At 39.6% G+C, this 17,536-nt stretch overlaps 1 protein-coding gene across 1 annotated transcript in view; it reads right to left on the reverse strand.

Moving 5' to 3' along the window:
* DMXL1 (Dmx like 1) overlaps positions 1-17,536 on the reverse strand; it is a 2,737,735-nt gene that overhangs the window by 1,422,289 nt on the left and 1,297,910 nt on the right. The window contains exon 24 of the mRNA XM_044059165.1: positions 16,383-16,650. Coding sequence (XP_043915100.1) covers positions 16,383-16,650 — 268 coding nt within the window. The remainder of the gene's footprint in view (positions 1-16,382; positions 16,651-17,536) is intronic.

A 17,536-nucleotide genomic window follows, 5' to 3' on the forward strand; every position in this document is an offset into this window, starting at 1 on the left:
TTTCCCCACCTTTAATGTGACCTGTACAATTCATCTGAAAAAAAAAAAAAAAGAAATCTGTTAGGGGAAAAATATAAAAAAAAATAAAATAAACATACAATAAGCTGTTTGCATAAGTGTGTTCACTCTTAAACTAATACTTTGTTGAAGCACGTTTTGATTTAATTACAGCATTCAGTCTTCTTGGGTACACAACTGCCATCAATTAGAGAGACTCTAATAAACTTCAAATAAAGTTTAGCTGTCCTAGTACAATTTTCCTGACATTTACTCAATTGCCTGCTACAGCAAAAGCCATCATTCCCAGAGAGCTTACAAAGCATCCAAGGGATGTCATTGTTGAAACATATCAGTCAGGAGAAGGGTACAAAAAAATTTCCACAGCACTGGATATACCATGGAACACAGTGAAAACAGTTGTCATCAGAAATTGCAGAAAATATGGGGCAACAGTGACTTAACAAAGAACTGGAAATCCCACCAAAATTGAAGAAAAGACGAGATGAAAACTGGTCAGGGAGGCTGCCAAGAGATCTACAACAGCACTGAAGGAGCTTGCAGGAATTTCTGGCATGTACTGGTTGTGTATTACATGTGACAACTATATCCCGTATTCGCCATTTGTCTGGACTATGGGGTGTTGCAAGACGGAAACCTTTTCTTACGCAGAAAAATATCCAGTTCTGGCTAAAATTTGCAAAACAATACATCAAGTCTCCCAAAATCATGTGGGGAAAATGTGTTATGGTCTGATGAGATTAAACTTTTGGCCACAATTCCAAACGTTACTTTTGGCGAAAAAACACATCACCAAAAGAACACCATCCCCACAGTGAAGCATGGTGGTGGCAGCATCATGATTTGGGGTTGATTTTCTTCAGTTGGAACTGGGCTTTAGTCAAGGTGGAGGGAATTTACAGTTCCAAATACCAGTCACCTTTGGCCCAAACCTTCGGGCTTCTGGTAGAAAGCTGAAGATGAAGAGGAATTTCAATTTTCAACACGACAATGACCCCAAGCATACCAAAAATCACAGCGAAACACCAGAACACGTAGCTATGGGCTAAAAGTTTAATTGAAGATAATCAAATAGTACGAAGAGCTTCCCAGAAGTAAGTTGCTTCATCAGACTGCCATTAACAAAGTAAATCAAACAGATATAGCATTGAACAGTCTGTCAGCCCTAACCAATCAATAACAGCCAATGAAATTTCAATCAAGTCACATAAAAAACATCATTACCCACTTAAAATAATACATAGAATAACAAAAATGAAATAATAAAAACCCTTTATGCATCAATGCTTCAGTCTACGTGCTTGTAGGAATGGTTTCAATGTAACTGCATCATTTATTCATTTTATTTTATCAGCGCCAAACTGAAGAATCCACTTCTGTTCAGCTGACTCCATCCTATTCTTTATGTCACCCCCTCTAATGCTGTCAGTAACCACTTCAAGCACAAAAAATTTAAACTTATGCTGTGGACCATTATCTATAACATGTTTGGCTAAGGCACTGCTTTCTTTCGTATTCCTAATATCCCTAATATGTTCTAAAATACATTCTTTAAAAGAGCAATTAATTTTTCCAATATAGTATACATGGCAGAGCATGCAGTAGCTAAAATAAACTACATTGCTGGTCCTGCAATCGGCATTGAACTTGCATTCTATTAGGAAACCCTCACTAGGGTGCCTACAGTTAGGTCCTATGTGTATATGACTACATGCAGAACATCCCCTGCAAGATTAAGTCCCAAGGCTCTGTGAATCAACAAATTTGTCATATCTATAAGGTCTATAACAAAGTTGTCTCTTTAATGATAAATTATTTCTAAAGGAAAAGAGGAGGAAAAGAGGGGCCCATCTCCCACTATTTCCCTAAGGTGATCGGACGCTTGTAATACATTCCAGTTCTTCTTCAATATATCACAGGAAACATTGACATCACTTGAGTATGTCAATGGAATTCTAATATTACTATGATTCGTACTCTGATTCATGTTATAAGTATTTGCACAATCAGAAAAATAAGGTTTACCCTTAGAATCTCTCTCTCTTCAAGACATTGATCAATACAATTGTGTAATTCCTTTGCTGTATATCCCCTAGACAGAAAATCACTTTTCAGTTGCTGTAGGGCTACTCCCATCTGAGTATCTTCACTATGTGGGCCTCATTTATTTATTTGTTTGTTTACTGGGTAATGTCTGACTGGGCATGAGACCCATTTTCAGCGGAGGCCCAGGGAGAAAAGTTCCATACATACAAATAGACAGTATTAAACAATCAAACTGAACATGTATTAATCAACAATGCAGAAAGCAAGTCAGTAAAGAAATTAGTCATCTAACAATAATTAGCAAATAATTAAATTAACAAATTTAACAAAAAATGGCACAGTTAGTGATAGAACAGTGTGATTCTCAAAACCTGCCCTCTTACCACATTCCTAGCAGCGTCTGGGATGCCTACTGTTCTTCTGTAAGAGGGCATTCTTATGTGTTGGTTTCCTATACAAATAGTACTCACAGATCCAAAGTCTGTCTTCCTAACAGTCACATCAAGAAAATGTATTTCATCTCTCCAGTACTGAATTTCAAAAAAGATGTCGTGTTCTACAAATATTCTACAAACACATGATGTAATTGGACCAACACTCCCCATAGAAAAAATATATCATCCACAAACCTGGTGTACCAGGTGATATATCTGGAGAAATCATTATTACATAACACTTGCATTTCTTCCCAAGAGCTAAGTTGGCATAGCTATTAGCACAAGTTTTGCCCATAGCTACATCAACACTCTGAAGATAAAACTCTGCTTTGAACAAAAATATATTACTCTCCAAGATAATATCCAAGAGCATAAAATTAAGTTCACTTTATCATTAGTAATCAGAAATTCCCTAATATTATCTACACCCCAGGTGTTAGGGATGACTGTAAAGAGAGACTCTATATCCATACTCACGAAAATATATTCGCTATTGACACCAGTAACTTTACCATATAGCTCTTTTAAAAAACATTTAGTGTCTCTGAGTACATTACTCGCACTGTCTAAAACAGGACGAAGGGTTTTCTCCACATATATTGACAGTGGTTCAGTTGCCCACCCTACACTAGACACTATAGGTCTCATGGGTGGGTTAAACCCTGTCCTCATGTATTTTGGGTAAACCATGTAGTACAGGAACAGTAGGATGCTCAACATTAAAATATTTAAACAAATCCTCAGAAATAGAACCACACATTTACAAATCGAACACTAAAAATTACACAGTCTCCATAATCCCATTAACAAATCCCTTAGAAACCTATGAATAAACAGAAGCATCACTTAAGTTGTAAAGTACAGTTTTGTACCTACCATAAATGTAGATGTTCGAGTGTGCACCCTGCTGCAGTCATCACACTTGGGTTATCCTGTCGTCAGGCGGTCCCGCAGTCGGCCGGAATTCCAAAGTCTTGGTCCGGCATCGGTTGCTGTCACTTCTTCCCTGACGTCAGTGCGCCAGGGGTATATATATATTGCATCCAACACCATTTTCTTTAGTTTTTCTTGCCCCAGATGTCAAGTGCCCCCAAAAAGGTGGTCAGTAATTAGTACCAAATTAAGTAATTTTTGCACAAACAAAATCCCTCCAGCTATAAGCAAATACATCAGGAAGGCATTGTAGAGATTTACCCAGTTAGATCAGAGGGGATGGAGGGAGGGTAACCTGGACTGTAGCAGGGTGTACACTCGAACATCTACATTTATGGTAGGTACAAAACTGTACTATGTTCACCGTGTTACCTTGCTGCAGTCATCACACTTGGGTAGAATCCCAAAGCTAAGGATGGGTGGAGGAGTTACAGAGGGTTAGAGGAGGCTAGAAGGCCCTGCAGAACTGCAGTGGCGTAGCCAGCTCTCGTCTTAGAGTAAAGTGGTAAATGATAGTGTTTGGTAAAGGTGTGTACTGAAATCCAAGTTGCAGCTTCCAAAATATCCTTGGTTGGAACCCCCCTGAGGAAGGCTGTAGATGTAGCTGTTGCCCTGGTAGAGTGGGGCCTAATGGTAGCAGTAACTGGTTTTCCATGATGGGTATAGCAAAAACTAATGCAATGTCCTATCCATTTCGAAATGGTTTGTTTTGATATAGCCTTCCCTTGTGAAGCTGTAGCATAGGATACAAAGAGCTGGTCAGATTTTCTGAAAGCCTTAGTTTTATCCAAGTAGTAACGAAGTTGCCTGTGAATGTCCAAGGAATGCAGGAGTCTTTCTCCTTTGTTCTGTGGATTTGGGAAGAAGGTGGGTAAGTGGATGGTTTGATTTAAAGCCACACTGGAAACCACCTTAGGCATGAAGGAAGGATTAGTTCGTTGAGAAGCTCTGTCTTGATGGAAAATGAGGAAAGGTTCCACTGCCATTAGTGCCTGCAGCTCTGAGACTCTTCTAGCTGAAGTTATTGCTAGCAGCAGGGCAGTCTTCCATGATAGAAACTGTAGATCTGCAGAGAAAGCTGGTTCAAAAGGAAGTAGCATAAGTTTTTCCAGAAGAAAATTGAGGTCCCATGTTGGTGTAGGTGCTCTCCTAGGGTGCCTAATGTTTTTTGCCCCTCTGAGGAACTGCCTTAGAAGTGGATGCGAAAATAAGGGTGGATCCATGTTGTAGTGGGCTGAAGTAGCTGATGCATGGATTTTAATGGGAAAAAAAAAAGTCCTTTGTGCAACATCTCAGTTAAATACTGTAGAATCTGAGGCATGTGAGGCTGAAGAGTGTTTTGGCCTTTAGCTTGGTTCCAGGCACAAAACCTTTTCCATTTGTCTGAATAGGCCTTCCTGGTGCTGGGCCTCCTAGCTTCCAGAATAACATCCATAACTGCTGGGGAAAGAGGAGCTGGCTGGATGCTTAGGTGATTTGCCATGCAGCCAGATTTAAGGTTTTGAGCTGGCTGTGAAGTATCTGATTGTTTTGCTGTGTGAGCTAATGGGCAATTTGTGGTAAAATCCAAGGTGGGCCCTGGGCCATATTTCTTAATAGTGGGTACCAGTGCTGGTGTGGCCAGTCTGGGGCTATGAGTATCAGTCGTGGTCTCTCCTTTCTGACTTTCAGAAGCACGTTTGTGAGGAGAGGGCAGGCATATACTGTCAGGTTTTTCCAACTGAATGAGAGTGCATCCACTTTCCAAGCTTGATGGTGAAGTGTCCTTGTACAAAATTTTGTTAGTTGAATAGTTTAGAGGACTGGCAAACAGGTCTATGTCTGGAAGGCCCCATTTCTGAGTTATCATTGCAAATACTTGTGGATCCAGTTTCCACTCGTGGGGATCCATGATGTTTCTGCTGAGGTCGTCTGCCAATGTGTTCTTTTTTCCTGGCAGGAATTGAGCTTGTTTATATGTTTAAACGTTTAACTAATTATCATAATTAACACCAGGAGTGGTCGATTAAGTGATCACCTGATGTATGTATAATGATATAAAATGATTTTACTTTTCACTGAGCAGTATCTTGATAAAGCCTGGTAGGAACCAGGCGAAAGCGCTTGATTAATTCGTCTGTTTTTATTCATTAAAGTTATTTAACTTCAGTTTATTTCTGGTTGTATCACATTTGTGATTCCTGGACTTAGTGTTTCTACCCGTGGAGCTGCTTTTTACTTGGTTTTTGTACTCGTTTTTACGTCAGTTGGATTAGTCTTGTTTCTCCATGGCAGAAGACTTGGACCAGGCTGATTTTTTAAATACACCGATTTTATTCCGTAATGAACCGGATGATGTTCCAGTTTCACGTGGAGAATTTAACCAAGTCTTATCGTTGTTAACACAAATGAACAAACTATTAAATTCACGCAATGCTAGCTGCACTTCCTTGCTACCTGGAAACCAACAACAAGGACTGAATACGAAGCGTACGCCACCACCACTAGGGGAGCCGAATGGCATGTTTACAGCGACACTTCCTGACGAGATCTTATTGGTCGGAACCGATCTTCAGGAACAGCAAGCCAGAGTGCAATCGAGCTGCGTCAATGGGAATGGTGGTCAGCGTAAGGATTTTAACTTTCATGCTTGGACTGAGCAGCAATTTTCTTTCAAACAAGGTACTGTTTTGAGTTCTCAAAAGCATTACAATTGTATGGAGCGTGACTTTGATAAACTAAATGATAAATTATACGCTTACAAGAACACGCAACTGGAGATGACTATTTGAGAGTGTGTGTTCGTGTGCAACGTATTCCGAAAGGACTACATTGTTTCAAGTTTCCAAACAACGCTGTGTTGGGCTCCAACTTATACACGAAGTTGGTGGAACTACTGGTTTGGAAATGTTGGATCTCATGATCCAAGATTATGAAACTAAAGCTAACTTTTTACTGAATGAACTAACAACATTAAATGACAGTATTGTCAAAGACAAGAACTTTCCTAGTATTAAACAATGTTATGATAAAGTTTTTAACGAAGTGGACCAACATTGTGTTAAGATAGTCAGTCGTAAGATAAGAAAGTTGGAGCGTGACTTGATTGAATATAGGGATGGGAGGGCTTACCCCTTGCCAGGAAAATTCAAACGTAACACTTCTAATGATGAAGGGAGAACTGACATAGCTGATAACACTGAGAACACTAATACCCCATTAGCAGACCCACTCAGGAGAAGTGAGCGACTGGCTCAAAAAGACAACAAAAATCAGCATCAGGTTTTTCAGTATCCCCAAGGCAGACCAGGGGGCAGGAATACAATGTTCTACCAACAGAATTGGAGCAGATTACGCAGGTAACTGATTCCAATGAAGGTGGTTTAGTTGATGATGAAGATGTTGATAGGGACTCATCTAGTGGTAATTACAAGGTGGTAACCAAGGACAACTACACTATTTACAACTTTACGGAAATTATACCAACCTCTGACTTTTTTGAGTTGTTTACCAGAGGTTTTCACTTCGTCCCCTTACGCACCATGGATTTACCCAAAACACTAGTAGAATTCAAATTATTCATCAGGAGACTAAATCTTGCATTATTCTTTAAAGGGCAATCTTTAACTAACCACATAAACACAAGGTGTAGTTCTTTTAGTCCCCCCACCCACCCCACCTTAAGAATGTTTGAGGAATTAGTAGAAATGGATCTAAGAAAGAAACAAGCACTTAGTGCAAACCAACCACCTGATAACTTTGATTTCCACCTATATCAGTTAACTAATTTACTCAAAGAGGAGGGTATCAGGGTAATGAAACCTGATAAGGGTGGTGGTGTTGTTCTAATGTACAACTGGGCATATGAAACATATTCATATTTTGCTACAGGATGCTGACACTTATGAACTAGTTTCTAGGAATGAAGTGAACATTGTGTACTCTAAGATCAACTTTATGTTAATGGATAACTTGATGCAAGGTGCTATTAACGAGAAATTACATAACTATTTGCATGTCCCAAAACCTAGGATCCCGGTAATTTTTGGGATTACAAAAGTGCACAAAGATCTGAACCCTTTAAAATTCAGACCTATAGTAGCAGGAGCCGGGAGTATTACAAAGCCTCTAGGGAAATATATCTATCAGACACTAAAAGAATTGGTTTCAACCATAAAATATATTTGTAAAGACTCCTGGGAATTACTTAATGATGTCCAACAAAATTTTTACAACCCAGGGATATTAATGGTAACTATTGACATCATAGAGCTATTTCCCAGTATTCCTCATTCAATAGGTATAGATGGGTTTAATGAAATTTTGACAACACAATCTGACCTAAGTAATAACACGGTTAGGCTAATAGTGGAATTCATGGAAGTAGTTCTTGAGAATAACTTCATCTATTTTAATGGAGAAGTATTCCGGCAAAAGAAAGGTGTAGCGATGGGTGCTCCATGTGCCTCAACATACGCGAACATAGTATTATACTATTGGGAAAATAAATACATCTTTTCATCTGGTTGGGCTGAGCATATTACTTACTACAAATGTTACCTGGATGACATCTGCATATTATGGGATGGTGACATGGACAGTTTTTTCAAATTTCATCACGTACACTAATTCCACTACAGATTTTTTGGCTTTCACACATAATGTGAGCAAAAATTCTTTACATTATTTGGATGTTTTTTTATTCAAAGATTATGTCAACAACTTTTTCCAAAACCAAATATATAGAAAAACGACTTTTTCCAACACAGTCTTACATTTTGATAGTGGGCACCCTTTTTATCAGAAAAAGGGTATAATTAAAGGTCAACTCATTCGTGCATCCAGGATGTCAAGTACTCAAGATTTATTTCTTAAAGAAGTTGACTTTTTAAAAAAACTCTTTCTTGAGAGAGGCTATCCAGTCCATCTTGTGGATAATTTAGCTAAAGAGATTCTTGACAACAGGGAATCTAAGTATCCACCATTACTTGGGAAAGGTAAGATTTTAGAGCACACTCAAGGGGCTGACCGACAATTGTCATATAATAACTTTGTGTATACATACACTAGGGACTCCCAACAGGTAGAAAAGACTATTTTGACATATTGGCCAGTTTTGACATTACAGGAGGACATTAATAAAATTGTACCCGCCAAGCCTGGATTCACAAGAAAGAGAGATATTAATCTAAGGGGCCTATTTGAGAATAAAAATAACAGAAAAACACATTCACATTTTTCTAACAAGGTAGGTACCTACAAATGTGGTGCATGCAACCAGTGTGTACACATATACAATAATGATAGTTTACACATTCCCTCTAGGAACTTTAAGATTAGTACAACAAAATATTTGAACTGCGCATCAAAAGGGGTGGTTTACCTCGGTGTTTGCATGGAGTGTCACAGTTTTTATGTTGGCAAGACCGAGCGGCCACTAAGAAAAAGGATTTATGAGCATCTATACGAAATTAGTAAGAAGAAAGATACTAATGCTTTTTTTAAACATTCAATGCAATGTATTAACATGCATCTAAAATTCCTTGTCCTAGACCAGGTCACCCAGGATCCCAGAGGAGGGGACTGGGAGACTCGTCTAGAGCATAAAGAACTTTTGTGGCATTTGAAATTAAATGCAGCAAGACCCCCCAGGTCTAAATGATAGCATCAGTACAGCAAGTGCACTAAAGCTTAGCAGGGAGAAATTATGAGTAAACAAAAGACTGTTTTGAAAATGCCAGGTAATCAACAGGCAGTTAGTTAATGATGAATTTTTATTTTATGTTATTAACTTTCAACCAGAAGTACATGTTTTTACTATAAGGATTTATATTTAGAACATTTTAAGTGCATATTTGTATATATTTTTTAATATTTGTTCGTAGTATTTGCACTTTTAAAAAAATATTTAACACACTGCATGAATTATTAGTGGTTTGCATTAACTACTTATATGTATTTATTTCTACAAGATTTTTTGACACACAAGGTATCTAGATAGTTTTTAAAATAACGTGTTATTGCAGTATTATTGACTTGCAGGGAGTACAAATATTTTAACACCTTAAAAAATACTTCAAAGACACCTTATAAAATGTTTAAACTTTTAACTAATTATCATAATTAACACCAGGAGTGGTTGATTAAGTGATCACCTGATGTATGTATAATGATTTAAAATGGTTTTACTTTTCACTGAGCAGTATCTTGATAAAGCCTGGTAGGAACCAGGTGAAAGCGCTTGATTAATTCTTCTGTTTTTATTCATTAAAGTTATTTAACTTCAGTTTATTTCTGGTTGTATCACATTTGTGATTCCTGGACTGAGTGTTTCGACCCGTGGAGTTGCTTTTTACTAGGAATTGAGCTTGTAACTGAACTTGGTAAGCCAGAGCTGTGTTCCACAAGGTCACTGCTTACCTGCATAGAGGGTAGGAGTGTGTACCCCCTTGTTTGTTTATGTACCACATTACTGTGGTGTTGTCCGTACTTATTGTAAGTTGTCCTGGATGTAATAGATTCTTGAAGGCTGTCCGAGCATTCTGTACAGCTAGCATCTCTTTTTGATTGATGTGCAGATTCCTTTGATCTGCAGTCCATACACCTTGAACGCACTGTCCTGCCATGTGTGCCCCCCAGGCGTAGTCCGATGCATCTGTTGTCATAGTTTGCCTGGCTGTGGGCAAGGTGAAAGGCTGACCCTTGTTGAGGTGACATGCCTGTGACCACCATAGAAACTCCTGTTGTAGGCAGGGAATGAGAGATATCATTGTGTCCAAGCTGTGGCTGTGTTGAGACCATACGCTTTTTAGGTACCACTGTAATTTCCTCATATGCAGCTTTGCAAATGGTATTAGTAGTATGCAAGATGCCATGAAGCCCAAGGCCTGCAGAATTTTTCTTGCAGGTAGTTGGGTCTTTGTTGCCATTGTTTTGAAATATTAAGTCAGTTGTAGTTGTTTGTGTGGCGTCAGATAAGCCTTCTGGGTCATTGTATTCAAGCTGGCACCCAGGAATGTCATATTTTGTGAGGGTACTAGTTTTGATTTCTTTTCATTTACTGTGTACCCCAGGCAACTTAGAAGATGTTTTACAAAAGCCAGATGTTGTAAGAGGATGTCCTTGCTTTCTGCTTGGATGAGGTAGTCGTCCAGGTATGGGTATATTTGAATTCCTCTTTGTCTGCAGTATGCAATTACTGGTGCCAGGCATTTTGTGAAGACCCTGGGCGCAGTAGATAAGCCAAAGGGCAGTGCAGAGAATTGGTAATGGGTTGAACCTGCAATGAAACGGAGGTATCTTCTGCAACTTTGTCTGATAGGGACATGCAGGTATGCCTCCTTGAGGTCCAACGTTACTAGCCATGCTTTCTTGCCCAACATGGGTAGAAGCTGCTGTAGTGTTAGCATCTTGAATTTGGGTACTTGTAAGAAGGTGTTTAGTATTGAAAGGTCCAGAATTGGTCTCCAAGCATTGTCCTTTCTGGGAACTAGAGAGTGTCTTGAGTAAAATCCTTGGCCTTGCTCTCAAGTAGGTACCAGTTGAATGGCTCTCATGTCCATGAGAGCAGTAATTTGTTTTTGTGCTTCTGCCCATTGATTTTGTGGCAGGTTTGGCATTCCTCTTTTCATTGGCAAGGTGTGAAAATGGAATCTGTATCCTCGTGAGATTATGTCTAGGACCCATTTGTCCTTTGTGACAATGTGCCAGATGTCTGAAAAAAGTGCGAGTTTTCCTCCCAAGGGGGCTGCCAAGAGAGTGCTGCTTGGCCAGATGAGGTGCAAGTCATTGTGTTTGCCTTCTGGTAGTTTGGGACCCGTCTTCTCCTCCCTTCTGTGTTGCAGTGCCCCATTGGCGAGGTTTGTACTGGGCTTGTGGTTGTCCTCTGCCTCTTGGACGTCTGTATTTACCCCTCTGTGGTCTGTCAGTAGCTGGAAATGACCAATTTTTTGTTGGCCAATTTCTGCTGAAGAGAGGGGGCTGTACCTGTAGGAAATCTTTGACTGTCTGCATAGATTTTGCCTTATCCTCCATTTTCTTTAAGATGACTTCTGCTTTAACTCCAAAAAGAACATTCTGCTGTAAGGGAGCATCTAGAAGCTTTGCTTTAACATGATCAGGCAGAGTTTGTTCCTTTAACCAAGCATGCCTATGTATAACAGACCCAGTGACAACTGCTCTGCAGGAAGCCTCCAAAGAATCAAACCCACATTGTAAAGTATGTTTGCCCACCTGTTCAGTTGCATGCAACAGATGCTGCATTTCTTTCAATTCAGACTGTTGAGGGAGTGTGCTCATTTTTTGTTTTAACTGAGACATTAGAAATTGCTGATATTTTAGCATGTGAAATTGGCAATTTAGTGCCCTCATAGCTAGAGTGGCTGAGGTGTAAACCTTTTTCCCCCACCTGTCTAGTGCTCTGGAGTCCCTTTCAGAGGGTACAGGATTTTTTTTTGCCATAGAAGCCTTAGCCCCTTTGGGACCCTGGGAGATAGTCTCTGGATCAGCAACAGGGCTTTTATAAAGACATTTGTGGGAATTAGGAACTCAATCTGTCAGCAGGAAGCAGAGAATCTGGGTTCAAACTGGATTTTAAGTAAACATCATCCACAATGTCTAAAACTGGGGGGATGGCAAGTGGTCTGTGCTGGGGGAGTAAAAGAAACTCTCTGAGCCTTTTCTTTGAGTCAGAGTAGTCCTGACCTTCCCAGTAAAAATGTTCCCTCATAGTGTGTAAAGTTTCCCCAAAGAAGTAGTCTTCAGGGGGAGAAGCTGAGGGAATAGAATCCTCAGCATCAGAATCTTCATAAGGGGAGAAGGAGTAATCTTTGTCCTCAGAGGAGCCTGAGGAAATAGACACTTGTTCAGTGGAGGCATAATCTTCCTCTTGTCTAGGCCTTTTGTTGGGTGGGGGGTTGGGAACCCCTGATTAAAGAGATCAAATCTTCAGCCATTTTGAACATCTGTTTCTTAGGCATGGGGCCTTGAACTGGAGACTGAAGTGCAGTCTTTTTTGGTTTAATAGGAGTCTTAGTCTTAGGATACATTTTTATGGTGAGCGTCGTCGGTCTGAAGACGCCTTCAGAAACCGAAGGTGTTTCTGCAGCACTGACATCCTTTTCAGCAGTGTCGTCGGTAGGGGCTAAACAAAATGGCTGAGTCGGCCTAGTACTCTCCGTCAAAAGCTCCGAAGCGGTCTCGGGTTCCAGATCTGCGGTAGTCAGGGGCTGCGTCGGAGCCTCACTGAAGACCGGTGAACCAAAGACCGGACCAGCCGAGGCCTCTGAGTGTGGCTTGGGTCTAGGCTGACTGTCATTATCCTTGCATTTTTTGTGCACGCCGGTAGTCGGTTGCTCCGACTGCATAGTGTAGTTAAATTTTCTACCGAAGTAGTGTCGTGCGAAATCAAAGCGTCTTTTTATAGTACACTTATTAAACCTAGCACAAAAATGACAACCAGTGACATCGTGGTCTGGGCCTAGGCAAGGTATGCAGTAAGAATGAAAATCCTTATGAGGTATTTGCTTCCCACAAGAAATACAATTGTTAACTTTTTCTGACATCGGTCTGAGGCAAGAAAAGTTTCCATAATGGGGTACTTAGTTTATTGAAGACTTCAAATCTGAAATTCGACTTCGAAAATCTCAGGAGTCGGCCGACCGGCACTTCCGAACTGCTTCTGCTTCGGGCACCGCGCGGCAAGAAAGACTGAAGAAAATGGCGTTGGATGCAATATATATACCCCTGGCGCACTGACGTCAGGGAAGAAGCAACAGCAACTGACGCCAGACCAAGACTTTGGAATTCCGGCCGACTGCAGGACCGCCTGACAACAGGATAACCCAAGTGTGATGACTGCAGCAGGGTAACACTATGAACATAATTTGTTCACAATAAAACAATTTATCTAGTACAACAATCCCCCCTCCCTTATCAGCAGGTCAGATTTCAATGACAGAAATAGCCTTAAGCTCATTTAAGTCTTCTACTTCAGCTGCATTCAAATTATAAAAAAACGTATGACGTTTTTGTAAAGACTTGCCTAATATCTCTTTCACACAGACTGAAAAAAGTAAAAACAACTTAAATTACTTTTAAGTGCATATACGCTAGGTTTTTTAAATAAATTAACAATATCAATCAATTGTGGAAATTCAATTTTTAACAATGTCCTACAAAACATTTTAACATCTTTAAGCACATCTACCATGTCAGTCTTTTTGCCTGGAATTAATGAAAGCCCTCTACCAAGTACTGAGAGCTGTGCTGATGTTAACTCAATAGTAGATACCAGTACATTCATCTGTTCCTCGTTTTCATGCCGGTTTGCTGTTCCTCCACGCTCTGGATCTGTCAAGACTTGTCCCCTCCTTGTTCTGCTCCTGGATCGTCCTGGTTGACAGGCAGAGGTTCTTTGAGGGAAAAAGATCCCAAGTCTGACGTAGAATCTGTTGTAGCTAAAACGCTGTTTCTCAAAACACGTTAGCTGTGTGTGCCGCCATGACTGTCCCTTCTTGCATCCCAGCAGGCACTGGTGCAGGATCTGTCGACATCATCCCTGTTGCTATGGAAACCAGAGCCTCTATTCTCCGTGAGTTAATACCATTCAAGTCATCCACATTACATTTACACTGCGTTTTCTCTCAGCCATGAAAACACTGCCCCCTTCCTAAAAATCATTTATGTTTCTCTGTAATTTCTTAGTTTTAGTTGCACACAGTCTTCTTACATAGCTAGATATATTCTCATATAGGATATCGAGCTTGTCACAGACTATATCAGCCCCATAACTTGAACAAATATTCATTTGTAGCTCCTTGATTGCACATAACAGTTCTTTCTCCTGAGGCACAAAAAAGTCAATTAGGAGCCTTCTATAATCGTCACTTAGTCGTAAATTGAGTGCTTGCCATTGTTTAAGGAGCTCAGGAAAGGTCTTGCCATATGCAGAAATTTTTAGGACTCTTAAGCCCCTATGAACAACCTTATGATGTAACATAGCCTCTAAGTGAAACATTTGCCACTGGAGTCACTTAAATGTGTATAGTTTATTCTCCAAATCTCTCAGATGCTTACTGAATCAAACTTGCATACCCTCGTCAACGACAGTGCTTTGCCCTTGCAATTCAGCTATATCAACAATGGATTCACATCTGCATGCAGCATCCTGTTCAGTCTATCAACACAGATGGAGTTCTAAATGCTGGATTATAGTCCAGCTCAATATTCCTCCTTTCAGCCATGCTCCAGTCCAAAGTCACAAAGGCAACAAGCAAATAACACAAGCAGAGTACCTGAATAAATTTGGTGTCGGGCATAACAGTGGCTGTTATTGATTGGTATGGGCTGATAAGCTGTTGAAAGCTGTATCTGTTTTATTTATTTTGTTAATGGCAGTCTGATGAAACAATTTAATTTTGAAAGTGCTTACTACTGTTTTATCATCTTCAATTAAACTTTTAGCCCTTGGCTGTGTGTTCTGGTGTTTTGCTGTATTTTTTTGGAAATTATCTACCAATGTTGTGCCCTACACCAGATTTATCCAGGTACTCTGCTTGGTTTTAACAACCCCAAGCATACATTCAAAACAATAAAAGAATGGCTTCGCCAGAAGAAAATTAAAGTTTTGGAATGGCACAGCCAGAGCCCAGACCTAAATCCAATAGAAAATCTGTGGGGTGACCTAAAGAGGGCTGTGCACAAGAGCTACCCTCACAATCTGACAGATTTGGAGTGGTTTTGCAAGGAAGATGTGCCATATTGACAGACTCCTACCCATAAGACTGAATGTTATAATAAAATCAAAAGGTGCTTCAACAAAGTATTAATTTATGGGTGTCCACACTTCTGCAACCAGCTTATTGTACTTTTTTATTTTTTTATATTTTTTCCCCTAACAGATTTGTTTTTCAACTGAATTGTGCAGGTTATAGGTCACATTAAAGCTAGGAAAAGATTTGAAATTATTTACTCTGGTCTCATTTTTATATCACAAAAATCTGGCATTTTAACAGGGGTGTGTACACTTTTTATATCGTGTGTGTATATACACACACACAGATCCATAGATATACAGATGTATATAAAAACATATTCACATACATACACACACACATACACCCCAGTATACAAATACATACAGTTTTCTTGGAATACTAATAAAAGCTTTCGAACATTACATTTTTTGTGCGTGTTGTCTTTTGGGCCTTTGTTCACCCATTTGCTTAGCTCATATATGCATCTGTATAAACGTTATCCACAATGTATCAGATGAGGCCAGCATTTGTGTTCAGTCAGCTTTGTTTACGGATGACAGAAATCATAAAAGGCCTTAATTCTGAGAAGATATCCAAGTACAGAAAGGCACCCATTTCCCATATAAGAAGGAGACAAGGGGAAATATGACATGGATAGTACACTTACTGGGTATCAGTAGACCAGAAGAACTGAAGAGCAAGGCCAATTGTAGGCAGCTGGAAAGGGTAAAGTGTATTTAGGCCATGAGCGCATTGATCAGAAGCAGTAGAGTAGCAGGAAGACAATGTTAATGCAGATGTAAACGCCTGGCAGAACTAGAAATGTAGGAACAGAAGGGAAGCAGCAAAAAAAATATATGGGCTATGACTACTACATTTTTTAGTTTGTCACATGGTACAAGCCACACAGAGGACTACATCCTTTTGAATAACATTCAAACAGGGATATTTTGTTGTTGTTACTGAAGTTCATGTACTGTAATGTAATTAGATACTCACAAACAGCTCTCTGAGCAGTGTTACTTAAGTAAATCCACTGTATTTACTTGAGAATGTGTTATCAGAAAGTACATTGTAAAAAAGAAAAAAAAAAACAGTGAAATAAAGAGGACAAGAAATTTAATAACACAAATCAGAAACATAAAACAAAATATGCTACGTATTTGTATAGCATCACAGAAATGCTATGTACAGGTGTTTAAACTCTGCTTACCCATTTCAGTTTCATCTTCCTCTTCAGTGGACTGCTCCAGTAGTGTTTCAAGAGCTCTGCTGTAATCTAACAATATCCAGTACGACATACTTCTAAGAAAAGGGTCGCTATGCCTTCTTGCCTGGCTGGCACTTTTACCAGCAGCTCTGATTCCCAAGATTCTTGTCTGTAGAATGGATTTGTACATAGTAGATGTCTCAAATTCAGATTCGTATAACCTCGATATGACAAGAGCGAGCTGTACATCATTGAGTTTCTCAAGGCAGACCTAAAGATATTCAATACAACCTATCAACATATTGTTGAAAACTGAAATTTAACTCAGGATCTCATTACGTCTTCTATGAAAGAACATTTGTTGAAAAAATAACAGCTTGTAAGCACTTTAGTGGCCATCAGTACAGCATTGCCACATGTAAGGCTCTTCTATAATTTCACTTAGACGATGTATAGTACTCAAACGCTTCAATGGTAGCTCCTAAGGTTTTCATTGCTCTTTTTCCCCCTAACACGGATCATGAAGGTCCCTCAATATTTTTTCCCAATTCAAATCTTAATTTGTTTCTGAAAGGTGTATTACCAGTTGTCAGTAGCTCAACAAGAGGCACACATACAATGCTGTAACAACTGATGACTGTGTGTTCTTCTCCCACACCAAATAAGCAGATTAATTTTCCCACTGGTGCCACTGCAGTGCAGCATGAGGGGATGCTAAATGAGTGTGCCATCCTTCAGATGGGACATTAAATTGAGGCACCATCTACCTGAATCAGTGGTACAGCAGGTGGATGTTAAAGATCACATGGCATTTTCTGAAAACAACTGAATTTTCCTGGTGTTCTGGCCTAATTTCCCCAGTCAGTATGAAAACCAACTAAGGTCTCCCTTAAAAAGAGGCTGCTGGCCTAGTGGGACTAACCTGATCAATTGAACAAATACAAAAACTGTCTTCCGCTCGCTCAACCAAAACTATACACAGATTTAGCAGTTTTCAAAGCTGTGCAAAAACCACAGTTTTACTTCTTGTGATTGTGTCCTGCAGAGGTGAGCGAAGTGCTATAAACAGATGAAGTGAAATACTTCCCTCAAGTGTTAGTTCTTAGAGAGAGAGACGTTATATAAAGTACAGTTTAAGTAAACTTACCTTAACAGTA

This window comes from Protopterus annectens, chromosome 17.part0 (assembly GCF_019279795.1).
Source record: "Protopterus annectens isolate FY-2018-M chromosome 17.part0, PAN1.0, whole genome shotgun sequence".
NCBI lineage: Eukaryota > Metazoa > Chordata > Ceratodontiformes > Protopteridae > Protopterus > Protopterus annectens.